The sequence below is a fragment of the Corapipo altera genome, unplaced genomic scaffold (genome assembly GCF_003945725.1).
Source record: "Corapipo altera isolate COAL_440 unplaced genomic scaffold, ASM394572v1 93, whole genome shotgun sequence".
NCBI classification, from domain to species: Eukaryota; Metazoa; Chordata; class Aves; order Passeriformes; family Pipridae; genus Corapipo; species Corapipo altera.
Window position 1 is genome coordinate 296493 of NW_020885000.1, and position 14212 is coordinate 310704.

Consider the following 14212-nt stretch of genomic DNA (forward strand, 5'->3'; position numbering starts at 1 on the left):
GCTGGAGCTGGAGCTTGGCACAGGGCACTGTAGCATCACCATGATTCTGGGTGTTCAGGGGATGACTCAGTTCTGGGGAGGTGGGTCCCCATAGCAGCTGGAGGCATGTCCCTGGCTTCTTTCCACTGCTCCAAGGTAGTCATGATGTCCTCCTCTGCCATGCACACAGGACTGCCATTATCCAAACCTATCCATTGGCATACTCAGTGCCTGCACCTTCCCAGACGTGGAGATTTCCCAGCCTGGGGAGACTGGCAGGGACATTGTACAGGATTGCAGGTTCAAAGTTCTGCCCTGTCCCCAGTGCAGGCACTTCTCGGTGGCGTCTGCCCTGGCACACATCATCCTCAGGGCTCCTGGGCCCCACACTGGAGTCTCAGGACCTGGCAGGTGCCCATCACCAGATTATCTGGCTGAAGAGCTCACAGGTGAAAAGCAATGTCAGAGTCCAACCAGTGCCAGGTCCCAGCTGCCAGCTCTGCCAGGTGCCAGGGGCAGCTCCCTGGGGTGCCCAGGCCAGCAGCCTTGTCCCTGTGGGATCATCAGGCCCCATCCCATGGTCAGCATGACCCACGGGTGCAGGGAAGGGCCTTAGGAGATGACACAGCAGCACTTTGGGCAGCAGGGGCACCACCTGCAGCAGCCACATCGCCTGCCAGCCCCCTCCTGAGCCCTGGGGGGCTTGTCCAGGGTGACAGTGTAGAAGGAAGTAGACGATTCACCATTGGGCATCCTCAGGCTGGCATAGGGGTTGTAGGGACGGGACCAGGACTTATCTGTGGAGATGGTTGGGCTGTTCCAGCCATTAGCAGAGTCTGCCTTCTCCTCCCTGTAGGCGGGCACTGCTGTGGGATTGGCAATGATGGTGGGCTCATCCTTCAGGTAACGAGTGATGAAGCTTTGCTGGAACTGCTCCCGTGGAATGTTGACACTGGCATAGGGGTTCTCCAGGCTGATGCCTCGATCCATCTCCCTGCTCCTCATCAGCACACACGACCTGTCTGGCACTGCCCACCTCCTGTGAGACAGAGACCCTGTTAACCCAGGGTGTGGGGCGTCACTGCTGGGGTTGTTCTCACAGCACGCAGAAGGGACCCCTGAGGTTGGGGTGCAGATCCTGCTCCCCCCTCCTCCCCAGCCCCAGAGGACCGTGACATGCAGCACTTGGGCCAAGTGGCCCTGTTGGAAAAGCTGAGAGAGGAGGCAGGAGAGGGTGGAGCAGGGAGCCAAGGTGGTGAGCAGGGTGCTGGGGGGCAGAAGGGGGTGCTGGCTGGGAGACAGTGTGCAGGTAGGGCAGTGGGGTGGGGTACAAAATTGGGGCAGGGGGGCGGAGACAGGTCTCAGAGGTGGAGGTAACACAGTGGAGCGAGGAGGAGAAAGGGGGTGCAGGAGGGTGGGGAGACAGAGACGGAAGAAAGAGGGGACAGGACAGGGGGAGTAGAGAGTGGAGTTGGGGACGCGACAGGCGGGGGGAGATGGGGAACCGGGGCGGGACGGGGGCGGGGGAAGAAGGGGGTCAGGCAGGGGAAGGGGGAACAGGCAGGGAGCAGGCAGGACACAGGCAGGGTGAGGGCAGCGCTCGCCCCCGGCACTCACCGACCGCGCGGCTCCGGCCGCTGCGGGGCCGCTCTGCCCCGGCTGCGCTTCCTCCTGCACGGACCGCCCCGAGCGGCGCCGCCCCGACCGACCGACAGACAGACAGACAGAGCGGCCCCGAGCGACCGCCAACCAACACCCGGCACCCACCGCCCAGCGCCGAGAGACCGACACCCACCCGCTGGCACCCCCCTGCCTCAGCACCCACCCACTAGCCCGGCCCACACCGAAACTACACACTGGGCAAGGGCCACAAGGATCTGGGCACCAATACCAGGCACTGGACACTGGGCACTGGACAATGGGAGTTGGACACTGGACAGAGGCACTGGGCACCAGACAAGGCCACCAGTACTGAGCGTTGTGCACCAAGTACCAGCACTAGTCACTGGTACCAGGCACTGGGCACTGGCACCAGGCAGTGAATACCAGCACCAGCATAGAACTGGTTTGGGGCACTTGCACCAGCACCACCCAGTGTGCAATGAACACCACCCAGCAGGCAGTGCCATAATGCACTGTCACCACTGCAGGACTGGGCACTGACACCAGTACAGGCACCAGGACCATCCCCTGGCACCAGCACTGTGTGCCATGTGCTGGGCACTGAGCTCCAGCACTGGCACCACATTGGTGCTGGGCAGCAGGCAGGGATGGGAGGGGAGGCACTGCACATCAGGGGTCTGTAAGAACCAGCAAACCCCAAACACCAGACACTGGGCAGAGGGCACTGAGCACCATGCACACACAGGTCCTGAGCACTGGGCAGGGGACACCAGGCACCTGCACCTACTGCACCTTCTGCAGACCCCAGACTCCCTGTCAGGCTCTGCTTGTCCCCATGGGCATCCAGGCCCCTGCAGTCCAGTGGTCTCACACACCCTTCCTGGTTGTGTCTGACCTCTCCAGCCCTGAGCTCCCCAATGCCAGGTCTCCACTAGAGTCCTCATCCCTCCAGTGGATCTTGACTGTGCTGTGACCGTGTGCCCACCAACACAGCATTTTCCAGGATAGGTTTTGGGGATCACCCTGTGCCTGCCCCCAGGCCGCCACTGGAAGGTGACACACACGAGGCTGGATGGAGGGAGAGACACAGCTGGTGCTGGGGCAAAGAGGGGGATGTTGGCACATGTACCAGTTCCTGGGACCAGAAGTGCTGTATGAGAAAAGATGCAAAGTTTCAGCACCCTCCACCCTACTCCACCCTGTCCCTGCCATGTGACACTTCTGTCTGACTGCACTGTCACTCTTGCCACCACCACACCCCCCCAAATTGGCTTGTGCAGAGCTCCAACATCTTCCCACAGGCAGTTCTGTGCAGAACCCTGTCCCTTCCAGGAGCATCAGGGATGCCAGGACAGCATCCTCCTGGACAGCCTGGGGATGGGTGCTGGGCAGAGGATGCCCCAAATTGCAGCTGAATCCTCCTGGGACTGAATTACGCTTCCCACAGCAGTTTGTAAAGGGAAAATCATCATCACAGCACACAGCTCTTGGGTTTGAAAGCTGCAGAACTTCTGCACAGACACCTCAGGGTTTCTCTGCCCTCATAGCGTCCCCTGGAGGAGATCCACCAGCAGCCCCTGTCCCTTTGCTGGATCTCACTGCTGTCTCCAGAGAAAAACTCGTCTGTTTGGCTAAGCAGGCGTAGAAAAAGAGATATCCTCCACCCAGGCGTCCTACCGTAACCCCAGCCCGCCCTGCCTGTCCGTGCCCGGCGTTCCCTGCTCGCTCGGGGGATGTCGCTGTAGCGCTCTCCAGCAGCACATTTCCTGTCCTCTCAGTGCTCAGGACTTGCTCATTCTGGCTTTCATCCCCAGATTTCCGTGCGCAGCCCTGTTCCTAAGCGGCTCTGCTTGCAGGGAGCTGCAAGGCTCCACATCAGGCACAGCTCAGGTCTGGAGGGGACCCTGAGACCCTGCAACCCTGTGTCCTCAGCGCCTTCCCTCTCCCCAAGCGGTTCCAAAGAGAAGCTCACCGCATTAGAACTCGGAGCGTTTTTGGGTGGGGACATCCCACACGAGCTGCCCGGGGCTGCAGACCCCACACAGCCCCTCGGAGCAGAGTGTCAGCTGTAATCTGAAGTGCCTGCCCCCCGGTGATGTGTCTCTCGGCATCCAGCCGTGGTAGCTCTCATCTCACAGACACCTCCTGGATACTCTCATTCCTCGCAGGCTCCAGCTCCAGCTCTGCAGCGGCTGGGCTGTCTCAGTCTTGTCTTGGGAAAGCCCTTCCAGTCTCTGCTGCTGTTCTCCTGGTCTGGATTTGGCCATCTTCTCATTTCAAGCTTCAATTTCCTGATGACAAACTTGTTCCTGTGCCAACAGTGCCTTTAATAGCTCCTTTCCTCTTGACCGTGGGCACAGTGGTGCCATTCCTGGAATGCTCCTGACAGCCCTGCCAGTGGGGATGGGTTAACCCCAGACCTCTGGTAAAAAAAGGGAACAGGACTGGTTGCATCATCTGTGGACCCTATAAGGTCCTTGCCAGGCCAAAGTGGCCACCATGGCACCTGGAGAAGGGACCCTGGTCACTTGGGTCATTGGCACCAGTCGTTTAGGTGCTGCTGTCAGACAGGGGACACATCCAGCCCAACCTCTCTCATCTGTGGGGCAGGAGGTCCCACTGGGGTTCCTCCTCCACAAATGGGTGTGGGTTTTTCTGTAACAGGAGCTGGAGAGAGGAGGTGGTTGTGGTCAGCAAACACACTCAGGGAGGTTGAGATGCTGGGACTGGATGCCCTGGTTTTTCTGTCAATGCCCCAAGAGCTGTGCCCATCACCACCCCTTGCATTTGCAGAGCATTGCAGCATCAGGTAGACCTGAATCCATACAACTCTGGGCTCCAGGGCTCTCGGGATCACCTCATCCTCCCCTGGGTGGACAGGACGGACAGTCCTGCAGGCAGCAGGTGGTTCAGAGTTCACGTCCCCACTGGTGGGGGATGATGTGCCTCAGCCCCCTCTCCAGGAGTGCTCCAGTCCCCCAAGTTGAGGTAAATAAATCCTTTAAATATAATGTTATTCCCCAAGAGGGAGATTCAGTGATGAAAGCCAAAACCTGTCCTTTTCAGCACTGAAAAGCATTATTCCTTGCTCCTTGTCTCTCCATCCTGAGAGAGCCATGTAGAGAAGATCAGGCACAGCAGAGTTGTTCAGTGTCTGTCCAGTGCTGGTGATGGGGCAGATCTGCAGCAGTGCAGCCCCAGCAAAGCAGAGTTATCACCAGACAGGAGCAGCAACCCCTAATCTGGAGCCTGAAGTTCAAACATTTCATTTCTTGGCAAGAAATTCTCCAAATTGATCTCCAAGAATGACATCCAGCAGTCTCATGTGGATCCTTGGAGGGTTTGGAGATGATGGAGGATCCTCAGGTCGGAAAAGTTGTTGCATTGAGGCTCAGGCTGCTGGTTTGGAGTTGTCCCACATGGGATTCACCAAGCTGGGAGCCGGCAGGTGCCTCGGAGCTGTGCTCTCCTTGAGTAAATGGAGGAGCTGAACTATTGTGAGGCTCTTTGTTGCTTAAAATCAGCCTGATTTCCTGCAATAGTTTGTGGGGAAAAGGAATCTACAGAGAAAAAAAACAACCAAAAGCTCAATGCCCACCCCGGAGATACGATGGAGAGGGATGTTCTCAGAGATGTTGCTTCCAGAGGAATGTGCTTGGGCTCCATGCAGTCCGGGTGGCAATCCTGGTGATTTGAGGAGGACCCTGGGAAAACCAGGAGAAAGAGGAAAAAAGTCAACCTTTGTTTTCCTTTTTTTCTTTTTTTTCTGACTGGCCTATGAGCTCACTTGAAGCCCAAAAATGAAGGGGTAGCCCTGTGGAGGGGGTCAGGACCTGGGTTCCCAGCATGGGCTGCAGGTACTCAGGGGCAGAAGCATCCCCAACCATGGGACGTGCAGCCAGAAGGAAAGGCTGCCTCAGCAATTCCTCAATAGCCATCCATTAAAGTCACAGATCCTTCAGCCGTGCCACAGCAGGGGACCCACAGCCCCCGACCCTGTGTGACCCAGCACAAGTTGTTGGGAGTTATTCCAGGATACCAGTAACTGCAGGGATCCCATGGGATGTCTCAGCTCTCTGGTGTTTCACACACAGTAAAAGGGACATTTCTTTGTTAAAAAAAAAACACCTCAAACCCAAACAAACCAGAAAGTACATTCTGCTCTCGGGCATTCTTCTGCTGGGGACAGGTATGTGTGGAATCCCGGCGGTGGAGCTTCCCCAGTCCCAGCTCCTCCCAGGGCTCTCGCAGTCACCAGGAATAAAAAACTCACGATCAGGTCGCGTTTGGCAAGTATTTCCCAGGGGCTCGTGGGAGCTGCAGTGCCGTGGCGCCGGCACATGAGGGTGGTGATGCTCTTTCCAGCCCGTCAGTAACGGGGGATGATGCGCGATGACGCTTCCTCGAGGGAAAGGATTTGCCGCCAGCTGGGGGGCAGCTCGGTGAGCCCTCCACGCAGATGGAGGCTGCTCAGCAAACCCTGGGGGGACTGAAGACTTCGCTGAAGCTCAGGAGATCCTGGGGGTGGCCGGTGTGTGGAAAGGACACGGGGGTGGGTTGGGACAGTGCAGTGATGGGAAGGCAAACCCCAAATTTAGGCTGTGTGAAACACATGTGGGATGATCACCTCTGGGACACCACAAGTCTCTCTCAGTGGAATGCAGCTGTGAGAGGTTTTCTTCAAGGCATTTGTTTTAATTCTTGACTGCCTCTTCATTAAGGAGCAGAGCAAGGCCAGGGAGTATAGAAGGAAGGACCATGGGGTGGCCCAGGGGGCAGGAGACATCAGTGGGGTGAGCATCCCTAAGGGGAACCCCAAGGATGGGTGTCACCAGCACAAGGGCTCAGTTGGACACGCAGCAAGTGGGAAGAAGGCTCTGGGGGCTGTGGGCACGAGGTTGCTATGGAGGGGACCCTGCTGGTGCATGTCTGAGGAGTGATGTAGGAAGCAGAGAGCAGCACCCAGGAATAGATCTGCCAGGGGCTGAGGGCCCACAGAAGCTGCAGGCGTTGGTGCTCTGTGCTCCTCGGCAGCACAGCCCGTCACCAGCACCCCAGGGTGGGAAACCCCAGCACAGAATTCAGCTAGTGTCCCCAGGCCTGTGCTCAGCATCCCACGCTCAGAGTCCCTACCTTGCTGTCTCCATGTCTGCCCATAGCATGCAATGAGTTTTCATAGTTTGGTTCCCTCTCAGGGAAAGCCATGTGTCCCAAAGGAGGGCAGCAGCTTTTAAAGTCAAAATGGAGTCTGGAAGCGACCTGCCAAAGCTGCTCATGGGAGGGATTGCCTGCAGGACCAGGATGTGCCCCGTCACTTGTGTCAGCACATGGGTGCACACACCGGTGCCCTGGAGCCTGCACCCATCCTGCAGCAGGCCCGATTCTGCTCTCAATACCAGCTCCTGGGGTTCAGCTCAGTATTAAGGGGAAGCACAGGCTTCTCTGCAAAACCCTCTCGAGGCTCTGGTGTTCACCCTGCAGACAGAGCACATCCCTGAAAGGGCTGCCAGCAACCCAGATCCAACAGGATCCGCTGCCCGCTCCATCCTGCTCATGCTGCGCTCTCTCGATGTGACATCTCAGCCACCCTAAAGGCTCTGAGTGGGGACAGGGACACCAGGAGCACCGAGAGGACACGGGGTGTGCTGTGCAGGGGCACACGTGCATATGTGGCACGTATGGGTGTTGGGCACCCACCGCCTGCCTGGTGCCCGCAGGGGGTGAGGACAGTGCAGAGGCACCTTCACAGTACCCGGTGTGTCGAGGCTGCTCTGAGCACAGTGTCAGGCACCCACACGGGAATGCTCGAGCTGCGGAGCCCAAAGCCTTTCTAGCTTCATGCCCACCCCCTGACAGGGAAATACTGTGTGCCCCGAGGATAAGGAGCTGGATACATAACCCGGTGTCCAGGTTGCCATGGCCATACCAGCATTTCAGGAGTCAGCCGGTGCCTGGTCTGCCGCCTGCCTCTCCCCGGGCTCCACGGCCGCAGGAACCAGCGGAGGAGCCGGTTTCCTTATCGCCCTCCCGCAGTCACCCTCCGTTGCTCTCCCCTGCGGCTCAAGGCTCAGTCGCCCCCGGGTCACACCAGGGCTTGGCAGCGGTGCGAGGGAAACGTGCATTGTGGCTGCCCACTGCGGCCCGGCTGGAGGAGAAAGCAAGGATTTCCTGGCCTGGAGCAAGTCCTTCCCGTCTCCTCCCAGCTGCCGAGTGCTTTGGGGCTGAGGGTGGGCTGTTCCCAATGGGCTTTGGATTAGGAGCCAGTTGCTGCCACGGAGTTGCTGCTCAATATGCAAGGAAGCAGCAGGCAAGCACTGAGCCAGGTACTTTGGTTGGCACCATCCTTGAGTGCCAAAACCTTCTCCCCAGCTCTGTCCTACCCATATGCAAAATCCCAGCTCCAGCAGAGCCTCTGGTCAGCATGGAGATATCCCTCTGGGTGCTTGTGCATCCTCACCCACAGTGTGCCACAGAGACAAGGGCAGTGGGGTGGCCTTGTGCTGCTTCACAGGGATTTTAGGAAGGGCAATTCATCCATTGCCATCCTCAGCCCAGTGCTATGGCAGGTCGATGCTGTGGGATTTGTGTCCTTGGGCCATAACCTGCAGCTCCCCACACAGAGCCAGGCAGCAGCAAACAGCCCGGGATGTCTTCCAAAGCTAAACACTCCCTCGCAGGCACCTGGAGAACGGGTTGTAAGAGCTCCAGTTGGGGACATGGGGTTGGGCAGCTCACGTACACGGCCACGGTTTTTCCTCCTCAAATGTCACCTCCTTCCTGCGGAGGGAGCAGCCGTGCCGAGGCGGGGGCAGCTGCTGGTTCCCACCCTCGGCAGCTCCTGCAGTCTCCGCTTCTCTTTCTCTGTGAACAGCCGTGCGGGCGATGCCGCAGCTTCCGCTGTGCCCCAACCACATGGAGACCTTTGCAGCAACTTCACCTGCCATTGGCTTTTTTAGGACAAGGAGCTGACTTCCTGCCATATTTTTGTGATTCAAAGTTTCCAGTCCAGGGGATGGCTGTAGCAGAAGGGCTGTCACTCATCTCCTGGCCTGGAGCATCCCCAGCACTTTGCCATCCTCTCCCTTGGCCTGTGCCCCAGGGATGGATTGATGATGGCACCATCCTGCCACAGTGAAGGCTTTGCCGTGGCAGTCTGGTGATGCTCTCCACAGGGGGAGCAGGCAGACCCTGTGCAGCACCCAGCTCCCAGCTAAGCCCTTGGCTCCGGCTCTCTCCCAGTGGAGGTCTGGTTTCTGTCCTGCCGTCTGCTTGTCCTCCCTCGCTCCGAACAGTCCCCGTTTGTTTGGCTCTCGCTGCCGGCTGGGGCCGGGGCCACGTGCCTGGGCCGCCTGTGCACAACGGTTCCTTGTTCACCTCCTCCCTCCCCACTCGCTCCTTGCCTGCTTTAGCAATTATCCCAATTAGTTGTGCCCTCTCCTTGCTCCCCAGCTGCACCATGGACCCTCGGCCCTCCTGCTCCACTGGGCAGAAACGCTGCTGTCCGGAAGGGGCCACCTCTGGCTGGGGGGTGTGGGCACTGGGGCAGTGGCTTCCAGCTTCCCTGGTGGGAAAGAGTCTGGCTGTGCAGAATCCAGGTGTTTGTGGCCCATGCTGTGTCCCAGAGCTCTCTTCAAAACTCTTTGGTGCTGGAGGAGAATGAGGAAGCTATGCCCAGCCCTGCAGCTCCCGGGGTGCCAGCCCTGTGCCACTGGCATCTGCCTCTGTTCCTCTGCATCACCCTGGTGGGTGCTGCTGTCCTACCCCAGACACGCAGTGTGCTTGCCCATCCTGCCTCACTTCTCAAGCACGTGGGTGCAGCCATATGGCTTCCTGAGAGCTGTGACCCACCGTGGTTGCACCATCCTCATTGTCCCACAGCTGCCGGCTCAGCAGAAGGCTGGGGCGGGCAGTTGAACTTTGCACCCACCAACACAGGCTGGGGCAGTGCAGGGGCCTTCCCACAGTGGTTCCTGGCTGTGCTGTGTTTCAGAGCCACCTTCCCCCTGCCCTCCTGAGCCCATGGAGAAGCCAGGGCAGAATCCCTGAGAAGGGCCTGGGCATCCCTGTCAGCAGAGCCCAGTGAGAGGAGCTGCATTATTCTTGCATCCTGGCAGGGGCTTGTACATCCCCCCAGACCAGAAATCCCTGTGTCTTCTGCCCTGGCCACAGACAGCCCTTGCTGTGGTCACAGCAGCATGGCAGCAACATGGGCAGCACCCTGGCAGCTCCTGCCAGCATTCCCATGCTGCAGCCATGTGGGGACACAGCACTTTGGCAGGGGCACCATCAGGCAGGGCCAGCACTGGGGCTACCACTCCTGGGATGGCTCCGAGCGCCCTGCCCATACTGACAGCAGCCCCGGGCTCTGGGGGTTTGATCTTTACCGCTCGAGCCGGCCTGTCTGCTCCCATTTGTGTCTGCTGAGGGAGGGATGCGAGCGCAGGGCTGGTGCAGGCTGGCAGCTCTGTGCTGGCACGCAGGCAGCCGCTGGGCAGGCAGCCCCTGCGCTGGTACAGAGCCTCCTCCGCAGCTCTGCCGGCCCCAAATCTCGCATGTAGAGCAGGGCCCTGCAGAAAGCCAGGGCTGGGGGAGCCATGGCAGGTGGGGGCCTCCAAGAGACCCCATCTACCTTGCTGGGGGACAGCCTTCAGTCTCGAGCCTGCACCCAAAACTGTGCCTTCTTCCCCACCCATAGGACCATGAGGGCTCCAGAGCATCTGGGGGGTTGTGTGGGTACTTGCTGCCCTGCACAGCTTCCCCTTCCCCCCCAAACACACACGTGCCCCCAGCAGAGAGGGACATGGCTCACATTGGCCCAGGTTTCTCTGGTTACCCCTCCCTGTCCTGGGGACACAGTACAGTCCCTGATGGCACCGTCACAGCCCCCACAGCAGTCCAGGCATGCTGGGTCCCCTCCCAGGCTGGAGCCCTGGTTTCTGTTGCATGAAACAACCTCACCTCACCATGTCTCACTGGGGATGGAGCTGGTGTGACCATTTGCTTCCCCACAGACTGCACAGCAGCACCAGGCTGCTGCAACGTCTTTGTTCCCGAGGGTCCCCTTCCAGCCAAGGCACTGGGCAGGGGGTCCTCTCTGGAGAGACCAGAGTGGAAAGCCAGATCAGTAGTGACCCAGATGGCTCCTGGCACCAAACATATTGGCCCAGGCCCTTGGAGAACTGAAGAAATCAGGGAGAAGAAAGGTGATGGAAACCCCAAGGCCAGATGATGCTGTCAGCCCACGGGAGGCAGCCCCTCCCAGGGACCCTCTGCCACAGGCTCTACACGGCCCCCAGCTTCCTCTCAGGGCGGTGCTGGGGAGTTCACAGCTCCTGCAATTCCTCATGCCTGCTCCACACCTCCCCCCGATACATCCCATCCCCAGGTTTGTGAGCCACCCCTCTTCCCCTAGCTGCTCAGAGGAAGTGTTGGCTCAGTTTCCTGAGCTCAAAGCACAGCATCAGTTCTGGCAGTCCCACTGTGCCCCACAACCACTGGTCAGGAGCCATGCCAGGACAGCTCCCAACCCTGCACCCACACAGCTCCCCAGGGAGGGTTACAGGCATGCAGGGAAAACAAAATCCTCAGCTGAACGCTCAGATTCACCCAACTGACCCAGAAATGCAAATGTGGTGCTCCAGACAAGAGCATTGGTTGCCCAAGCTGAGCAGAAGGGGTGGCAGGAGACCCAGGGACTGTTGCCAGCTGCTGGGAGCAGGGATGGGGGAGCACATCGTACCCCCAGGTCCTGCCGGGAGCCCCGGGACAGTAGGATACCACAATCTGCAAGCATGGCCACAGCCTCGTGTGTGGGGCTGCATCCAGAGCAAGGGGGACAGGGGACAGGAGCCAGGCATGACTCAGTGGGTCCCATCCACTGCCTTGAGGGAAGTTTTCCTGCAAAAGTTGAAATTACGCTGCAAAACCAAATCGCTACTTCAGTCTGGGCTGCTCTCCGGAGCAGTGTCCCGGCCGAGGCAGCAGCCGGGAGGGAGGAGCAGGATCTTGTGCCCCTCGTGCCCCGTGCCAGGACCACCCCGCCCCACCGGCACGGGGCTGCTGTACCGCCGCCTCCTCCCCGACCCACTTCGTGCCCTGGCGCGGCTTCCAGGCGAGCAGCGCTGTCAGCGAACACGCACAGGCAGCGCCGGGCTCTGCCAGGGAGCCAGCAAAGCAAACGCTAAATGTCACCACAATTACGAGGCGCTCCCGCAGCCCCAGCGTCGCCGGCACAGGAGCTGCTCCACCGGCCCTGCATCCGCGCAGGAGGGATGGGAGAGCGGCCCTACCCGGCTCTGGCACATGCTCTGGTTTCTTCTGAGCCTCAAATCCCTCGGGCCCTGTTAAACCCGGCATCAGCTGGGCTGCATGAGCAGGGGGAAGGTTTCTGCAAAGCTGCCATTTTTATTTCTGGGCCAGCTCTGTCCTGTTTTGCTTGGGCACAAAGTGTTTTCTAAAGGAAGTGGGTCTTCCTTGCACCCTCTCACCCCTGAAATGTGGCTCTGGGGCTTTGTGGTCACCCCCTGCCTGGGCCAGAAGCTCCTGGGAGGCTTCAGACCTCCCTATCAGCCCCCGGTGGCACTGCAGGACAGGGAGGGAGTTTCTGATGTGACTCTGCTGCTGTGGGATCACCAACAAGGCATGAAATCCTCCTTTCCCAAGGAGTCCATGGGACTGTGCATACACAGGGCTGGGTAAGATGCAGCCCCAGATGAAGAGGGGGGCTCTGATGGGCACAGCCCACTTGCCCTGTGAGGACTGTGGCTGGTCCCATTCCAACAGTCCAAGCCCCTGGTCAGAGCGTGGCCAGCATGTGGCTCTGGACCTCATGCAGGGCAGCTTTGAACATCTCCAAGGATGGAGATCTCACCACCTCTCTGTGCCCTACTCTTCAACCCTCACAGTGAAAAACTTTTTGCTGCTTAGCTATAGGGAAATACAGCTGGAATTTCCCATATCCTGGCTTCTGGCTTTAGAACCTCATTCTCTCACTCCTCTCGGGAGATAACTGTGGAAAGCAATAAATTTTCCATGAGTGTTTTTTCCTGGCAGCTGAGAAACCCCAGGTCTGCAGGCAGGGAGCTGCTGGGGAGGGGAATGAAGGTCACCACATCCAAGGAGAGGGGAGGTGGTCCCTCTGACCCTGTTGCCTTGATCACCCTCCTCCTCCTCCCCCCTGCTCTCCTGCTTGGTCCAGCACCAGCAAGGTGGGCACCCACTTCACACCAAGGGCTCACAGAAGTGGCCACAGTATTAGTCACTAAACTAATGGAACCACTAATGGTAAAAATAATGATTATACCCCTAGCAATCTATTGGGGCTTTAGGAACATGTGTAACCTTCAAGCTGGCTAGAGTACCATGGTGTGTCAGGGTGTTCATAATTCCCAGAATCTCGAGGTTTGTGTGTGGTAGGCTTTAGACACTTTGGGGATCTCCTGAGCACCATTTTTCTCATGGTGGAATTTCCGTAGACAGCTGTAAGCCTAGAAACTACTACATCCAGCCCCCTACCAGTGTGTTAGGACCATGCTGCAAGAGCATCAATGGCCAGGTCCTGACCACCAGCAACCCACACACTGCTTCAAACAGCAACCAGAGAACCAGCTCTGCAGCAGCTGTGGCATCTTCCACCAACCAGCTGACAACAAGTGACTCTACTGGTTTCTTGGCAGATATTTTAATAGCATCCTTCCCTCAAAATGGTGTTTGCTTTGCCTGGGCAAGCTGCACAGACAGCTCCTGTGTTGGTTTTGGTGGAGCAACTTGGCAGATGAGAGCTGCCATGCTTTCCTCTTCCACTGGGGTCTGTGCTGGGCTGCTGATACCACCTCACACAGTCCTGGAGGGCCTCAGCCTGGGACAGAGATGATTGTGGCACTTGGAGTTCCTTCTCCTGATGTTCTTCCCTGGGAAGGAGAAAGTTCTGAGGGGATGGAGCACAAAGGATGAAAATGTGGAGCATGGGCATTGCAGCCACCTCTCCCAGCTGCCCCAGGCTGGGCTGTCCCTCCGGCGCCAGTGCCGGTGCTGCCCCACAAGGACCTGTTGGTAAAGCTGCTCTCTGGAAAGCTGAGGATGAGCTCATTTTTTTGTGGGTGAATTATCTATGTGATGAGTGATTCACCAGTGCAAAACAAGATTGGTGTGAGAAACAGGCTGGATTTTGGAAAGAGCTGTTTATGTGCGCAGGACCCGAACAAAGGAACTCAGTAAGGAGAGCAGGAAGGAGAGTAAATAAAGGTGATGTGGGTCACTGCAAAGGGCACTCCAGGAGCTGCCAGGAGCACAGACAGCATGGATGGAATCTGGGATGGGGGGCACACACGGGGCTGTCAGCTCACTGGGGTTGAGTGGAAAACAAAGACACGGGTGTCGTCACAGCACAGGGTCAACACTGACCAAGGACAGGGCCGTCCTGTCAGAAGAGGTCCTTCCCTGCAGGCATTATAAATCCAAAGGGCAATAAAATCCTGAGCATACAGCTGGATGACTGAGTAGATGATGGCTGATGCAGATGGTGAGGAAGAAATTTAGGGTCAAATGACTTTCTGGCATCATTGTTCATCTCAGTAGGGACTAACCAGTGGTGTTACAGTTCCCAGCACAT

General features: G+C 58.3%; 1 protein-coding gene across 2 annotated transcripts; it reads right to left on the reverse strand.

Annotated features, from left to right (window-relative positions):
* LOC113958599 (cysteine-rich tail protein 1-like) lies at window positions 1-1731 on the reverse strand. 2 transcript variants are annotated; one of them, XM_027666985.1, is made up of 2 exons: window positions 1601-1731; window positions 1-1018 (listed from the first exon to the last, which is right to left on the reverse strand). In XM_027666985.1, the coding sequence occupies exon 2, from the start codon at window positions 982-984 to the stop codon at window positions 592-594; it is 393 nt and encodes a 130-aa protein (XP_027522786.1). In that variant the 5' UTR covers window positions 985-1018; window positions 1601-1731; the 3' UTR covers window positions 1-591. The 2 variants fall into 2 exon arrangements, with proteins under 2 accessions (XP_027522786.1, XP_027522785.1); XM_027666984.1 differs by having other exon boundaries at window positions 1597-1731.
* Window positions 1732-14212: the final 12481 nt, after the last annotated feature.

Bases quoted from the DNA above. Each gene is read 5' to 3' on its own strand.
- LOC113958599 (XM_027666985.1), bottom strand. From the start codon at position 984: ATGAGGAGCAGGGAGATGGATCGAGGCATCAGCCTGGAGAACCCCTAT.